General features: G+C 47.5%; 3 protein-coding genes across 3 annotated transcripts; 2 read left to right on the top strand and 1 right to left on the bottom strand.

Annotated features, from left to right (window-relative positions):
- Nucleotides 1-265: 265 nt before the first annotated feature.
- Nucleotides 266-1,042, bottom strand: FOXG_21439 (uncharacterized protein; the record flags this gene model as incomplete). Its single annotated transcript, XM_018401776.1, has 1 exon — nt 266-1,042. One exon carries the CDS (start codon nt 1,040-1,042, stop codon nt 266-268), a length of 777 nt encoding a protein of 258 aa, XP_018253740.1.
- Nucleotides 1,043-2,806: 1,764 nt separating this feature from the next.
- FOXG_14129 (uncharacterized protein) lies at nt 2,807-5,590 on the top strand. Its single transcript, XM_018394198.1, has one exon. It carries the CDS (start codon nt 3,242-3,244, stop codon nt 4,640-4,642), a length of 1,401 nt encoding a protein of 466 aa, XP_018253741.1. The 5' UTR covers nt 2,807-3,241; the 3' UTR covers nt 4,643-5,590.
- Nucleotides 5,591-5,774: 184 nt separating this feature from the next.
- On the top strand, nt 5,775-6,186 carry FOXG_21440 (uncharacterized protein; the record flags this gene model as incomplete). Its single annotated transcript, XM_018401777.1, has 2 exons — nt 5,775-6,119; nt 6,173-6,186. Exons 1-2 carry the CDS (start codon nt 5,795-5,797, stop codon nt 6,184-6,186), a joined length of 339 nt encoding a protein of 112 aa, XP_018253742.1. The 5' UTR covers nt 5,775-5,794.
- Nucleotides 6,187-6,297: the final 111 nt, after the last annotated feature.

Raw genomic sequence — 6,297 nt, forward strand, 5'->3', positions numbered from 1 at the left:
GATGGGGAATTGAGGTCACCCTGGCCCACTATTTTGCCACCTGTTAGCCTTTGTCCTTGAAGTGGAATGTTTCTCCCGAATCTCTATTCTGTGGGGAGCTCACATGAAACAAAACTACCCTAGGAATTGAACGATGAAGTGAATTTCATGTTCATTGCCAGCCGCATAAACCATCCGTTTTCATTCTAGCAAATTTGCAACCCTTTGTTCGGAAACCAGAACAAGAACACGCCGACCCGCCATCCCCGCCATCAACTACTGGACCTTAGTTCATTTTCTTCAAGTCGTCGTACTTTGAGCATCTCCACCTCACATCCTGCGCTTTTTCCTCTCCTTGCTGTGCGGTCACGAGGGAGCCAGGGACTAAATCGACGGACCATACCGAGGGTTTGGTTCGGCAGGCTTCGTGGTATGGTGGTGGGAGGTCCTTCTTCTCGAGGCGACAAGAGCACCATGGGCCCCCATCACGTAGGTTATGGGATTTGTCCCACCTCAGACATGCGATAACACCTGTTATATTCCACTTAGATGTATCCTCGCGCAAAGCTACCTCTTGTACATCTACCTCCAGAAACTTTCGTATTTCTTCGTAGGTACAACTAGCCTTGCGAGCCCGAACAGCAGCAAGGAAATTAAGGATAGCCTGGGGGTCTAATACTGTCCTTCCATCGAAAGGGACCGGATTGCCGCTATTGTCTAACACTCTGGGCCTTCCCCAGAGCCACGCATGCGCAAGAAGTGAGACCAGCAGTCGACGTCGAGCCCTACGCAGTCTCAGTTCTTCTTTTGAGTTTTCAGATCTTGGCGAGGAAAAGAGTTTGGCCATGAATAGAGAAACTTTCTGCGTACGCGCGTTAAAGGATCCTTCTTCAATCACTTCATGTGAGAAAGAGCCATCCTCATTCAAGAATATTGTAGAATCATCAACCCATTCTTGACTCCGTTCGAGGCTCTGCAGTGCATCAAGCTTTTTCAAAGCTGAATCCTTTATCGTTTGAGGTTCAAAGTAGATAGGCGCGCAGAGTCTTTTTCTGGAATGCATATTATCCGCGAAGTGTAGGGGCATAGAAAAGTGATTGAACGGGCCGTGTAAAGTAACGAGAAGGACTTAGTTAAAGGCAGTTTGCAATCTGACCCTTAAGCTATTTATGACCTACAAGTCAGTCAGCGGGTATAGCTTTACACGCCATCAGAAACGCCCAATCTGCCCTGCGCCTGGGGTTTTGGACCCTTTTGGCGGAGTTCTAATGAAGGATTACTGGCGCCGGGCCCGGACCACAATGTATCATAGGCTAATACAAAAGCGTTAAGGTTATCGTGACCATAAGCGACCGTTTTGGTTGACGGGAAGCGACAGCGGCAACAATATGTTGGGTAGGTGCTCTAACAGCAGCTGTGAGCAGGGATACAATAAGATTAGATGTCGACTTAGCAACCCCTTGAAGGGGTAGACTTTCACAGACGCATGAAGCTGATTACAGCTCCACTTGTGAAATAAATGCAACTATTACATTATACTTGGTTATTAGGTCACTGTAACAAGGCTTCAAGATTCTTCAATACCCTCAGCCCGGCCAACTAGATGCCAAGACGTGAAACTGGGTCGAGTGGCTCCACTTCAGATCAGGAACTTGCAGGTCGCAGGGATGAATACATGCACGCCGATGTGGCAAGCAGTATTGTCGACCTAATACGGGTTATGTTAATTTCGAGAAAAGAAAAGGACAAACAGCTTATCATCAGAGGAAATCAGCCTATGTGGTGTTCCAATTGCGTAGAATTTAACAAGAGCCAGCCTCACTAGCTACACAAGAGAGCATATAGGCAATAATACTCTTATAGCGATTCTAAATATCCAATATTCCCTAATCTAAAAGTAGAATAAACCATTTTTCATATTGACTTATTTTTTTTCCATGGGATTAAGAATCGTAGCCAAGCTCATTCGCCAATCTCTCTTCTGAAAGTCCTTAGAATGTAAACTGCACTGAGTCGAATATGCTTCACTCGGTCTTCCTGGGCAAGCCAGCAATGATACAGAGCGGCTTAAGGGTGATGTCCCCGAGAACGAAGACCGTTCTATGTGGCGAATCCTAACTTGGTAAGTAACTCCCTATTACAATATGAAGAGACAAAAGGGAAGCAATACAGTACCGGTTCTGAAGCGGATTATCTATGTGACCTCGAAGCTTTTGATGTTCGCAACTAAGACCCTCATCGGCCATTTCACAAGCAGACGCGGTGGGTAAACCGCTATTGACGGTTGGTATCAGGCCCTGTGGCTTTTCTTGGTGTAGCCCCGAGGCCCTTGGGCTTGAATGAGGAATGATAGTCTTTTTTTTGAGAAGATGCGGATCGATATATCGGACAACACTTTCGACGTCCCCATTCGATATTGCAGCTCTCCCACGATCCGTCATCTTTCTTTGACGCTCCGGTGTGATGTGGTGTATTCACAAATGAGGACGTTATAACAAAGGCAAGGTAAATGTGGTAATAGAAAGGTCGCCGCGCGACCAGGCATAACGGAACTGGTAACAGCTATGGTCTTAAATCGTACCACTTATGACTGCTCTATCCTAAGATCTATTTTTACAATAACCAGACCCCTAACTCCACTTTGGCTCCACGGCTACGCAGGTGATAATGTTTGAAGTGTGAATATATGCGTCAGACAATTCACCCCTAATCGATATCTGCATGGCTCCGCATCCTTGCGCAAAGCAAGTTTAGTTTTGCCACATCGTTTGCCTAGCATGTAAATCCAAGTGTGACTCATGCCTTTAGGGGCCAAGTCATCGATCGAAACGGATAACCACGTCAAGGATTTATGGGAAAACACTTCTACATGATGACGCATGCTTTTGACAGCACTTCCAACCCGTAATGACCCGAGCGTCTGCCAAATCAAACCCCATTACTCACGCCGTAACACGGGGAGGCTAGGTTGGATCTTTAGTGCGGTGGGTGCACATGTGTAACAACTGCTCGTGTCGGACAGGAGTGTAAGAGAGCACTCCAGAGGAAGACAAAGGGTAGAAGGGAGGCAGGCAAGAGGCCCTCCGCTTTTCTTGCATTTAAACAGAGGAATCCAACCTTCGACGGCTGTTATTTTTTATCCATCCTTCTTCAGCCCCTGCTTGTCGGTTGCGTCGATAGATGATCCCTTCTTTTTAGGTTCCTCTGCAGTTGTTTTGTTCATTGTCGCAGCCATACCTTCGCATTCTATCGATCCACCAAAATGATCAGGGGCGCCATCCTAGTCATGGCCTTGGGCCTAGCCTCTACAACCTTTGGTACGACTTCCGGCTACGACGAGCCTTGCGAGTGTGAACCTGTGGACCCCTGCTACCGAGCTGTCTACACCCTCGGTTACTCTATTTGTGGGAGCTATGAGACTTGCGAGATTCCTGCAGCTTGCAACGGTGACCGTGAAGCCCTTAGAAGCGTCTGCGACTGCATGGTCTCTGAAACCTCCATCGAGACGTCGGTGGAGAAGACCCAAGGCTTGGGTACCGCCATTCAGTCTATTCCGAGCATCATCGGTAGTACTAACCAATACGTTGACTCTACCACTACACATGGCGTGATCACCACTAGAATTGGCGAGGAGGGACCAGACTCAACTGCTAAGGATAGTGGTAGTGATTCTGCCACAGGCTCCTCCGTCACCACCAGTACCGGGATTAAGTTCGAAACTAGCACAGAGTCTTCCCCCGCATCGACTCACAGTTGGTCTGCGCCTGCCGGATATGGAATCGTTTCTACCGAGACTGAAACCAAGGCTACCGCTTCTGCTAAGACCGGAACCGAGACCAGCTCAGAAGATATCTTCACTACTCCCACAGAGACTGGCGGTTCCTACAACTCCAAGACGTCTTACTCTATTGGCTCCTATACCACCAAGACCGTTTACACCACTGCTGTCAATACATACCCAAAGTGTCCTGACTACGCTAAAGATTGCTCCAGTGGCTCTGAAGGTTTCTATACTGTAACTGAGACCAGTGCCATCTCGACCGCTGTTTATCCCATCACTCAGCAGAGCCCCCCAATGGCTACCAATCATGGGTATACCACTAAGACCTTCTACACTACGGAGCTTTACATCGTGACCAAATGCCCTCTTTCCATCACAGACTGTCCTTATGGTTCTGCCACTAGCAGAACATATCCTGTCTCGACTACTGTCTACCGAATCCCCGAGAATCAGCCCTCCGAAACTGCGGGCTATGACCCTCCGAGGCGCAGCACCGTCTACATCACCAGAACTGTCTACTCCACCAATCCTCACACTGTCACCCAATATGGCACTAGTGCTCCTAGCTGTGTTTGCGATTACTCCCTTGCTGAGACCACTCCTGAGACTACTCTTCCCGACACTGTCGTCGCCACTGGTAGTGAGAAGCCTATCACGTACTCTACCGACCGTAAACCCGACAAGGTCCATGATCCGGCTCTGTTCAAAAAGTCTGACGCTGTGTTGGCTGATATCATCTCCAGTAAGAGCCAGCCTTCTGCTATTGTCCCATACCAGCAACCAGGTGGTGCTGCCCGTGGCGCCGAGGTCACCGCTGGTGCTTCTCGTTTCGGGGTACACATGGCTGTTGCAGTCGCTGGTATATTTGCACCTATCATATAAGTGCGCAAAAAAGCCCATTAGCATGTTCCGGACTGTCGCCCAGAGGGGCTGCTGAACAGATTCGGCTTCCTTTTCGACATCGGGCTCTCTTTGTTCAGCCAGTAGTGGGGACTTTCTAATCTAGCATGGTCATGTCTAAGAAGATTTGAGGCTTGGTTTTTCGCTGTGGAGTTCGCGCGAAAACAGCTCTTGAGCTTCGCACCATTCATACATACCAAGTGCTTGTCACATCACCAATCCTAGAATGCATTAACATTCTACAATGTGTGTCAGAAGTTCAGCTACTTTTGCGCCGACACTTAGATGCTGTTTTCAGAGCATGTTTGGTACATGTAGCAAGTATCTGATGCATAGACATTCCGTGTGGAAATGACTCTTGGATTGTGGGTCTATCATGGGAGAGGAGTTTCCCAGTGTTTAATAGTATCAAAAATATATATTCGCTTGTAACTTGACACATATAGTTTAGGACGGTATGTCTCTTGATTCAGGTTACATGTCAATCAATACTCGGCGTGATCGCTGTGTGAAACGACTCTCAGATTTCTTTTCACGGTTATAGATAAGTGTTCTTCGACTTAGCCTGCAAGGTACATTATTGACATATATTATGACCGGGAGGCTGAAGAATAACTTCGTACTTTTGACCTTCTGCCCAATTTTCAGACTACACTCATTCCAATTCATAATGCAAACGCACGCGATTGGCCTGCATCTTGTCTTGCCTCTGCCTTTGACATTTGCTCCTATGATTCTTTCTACTGTTGTTCAACTGATGGGGTAATGATGCGGCGGCTACTACATTATTACGAAGTACGATGGTTGAAATGTGTCAGGCACCAGGCAATTGATGGGCAGCGACCTTTTAACCACCGCACATCTATCCAAGTGAGTAATGACATAGATCTAGGAAAATAAGCATGTTCGTTATTATTGATGACTTCTCCTATCAACTCTCTACATAAACAAAGCCCGCGGAGGTTATTTCAAGAAGCTTTAGATTTGGACGCGAAGGGTGTTTTTAACTACTAGAAAAAATAGAAAGTAGAAACGTAATGGGCTGGGGTGGCCCCAAAAGACTGTAATACAAAAACCAAGTAAGTCCGAGAAACAGATCCGCGTGAGGCTTGTAAGTGGAAATAGTAATTCACTATGCAAGAAGACTCATTCGTATCAACTGATAAAGGTACGGGCCAGAGAGCTGACGACGAGTGTTCGTCGGATGGTAGTGATGAACACAGCGTTAATACCGTTGAGGAGGGTGAAGCGAGTGAAGAGAGTGACGAGAATGAAGGGAGTGAAGCGAGTGAAGCGAGTGAAGAGAGTGACGAGAGTGAAGAGAGTGAAGAGAGTGAAGGGAGTGAAGGGAGTGACGGGAGTGGCGAGAGTCAAACGACTGATGAGAGTCAAACGACTGATGAGAGTCCAACGACTGATGAGAGTCAAACAACTGACGAGAGTGACGAGAGTGACGAGAGTGACGAGAGTCAAACGACTGATGAGAGTCAAACAACTGACGACAGTGATGAGAGTGGCGAGAGTGACAGGAGTGACGGGAGTGACGAGAGTGACGGGAGTGGCGAGAGTCAAACGACTGATGAGAGTCAAATGACTGATGAGAGTCAAACGACTGATGAGAGTCAAACAACTGACGA

Source organism: Fusarium oxysporum, chromosome 6, assembly GCF_000149955.1.
Source record: "Fusarium oxysporum f. sp. lycopersici 4287 chromosome 6, whole genome shotgun sequence".
Lineage (NCBI taxonomy): Eukaryota > Fungi > Ascomycota > Sordariomycetes > Hypocreales > Nectriaceae > Fusarium > Fusarium oxysporum.

Bases quoted from the DNA above. Each gene is read 5' to 3' on its own strand.
- FOXG_14129 (XM_018394198.1), top strand. From the start codon at position 3,242: ATGATCAGGGGCGCCATCCTAGTCATGGCCTTGGGCCTAGCCTCTACA.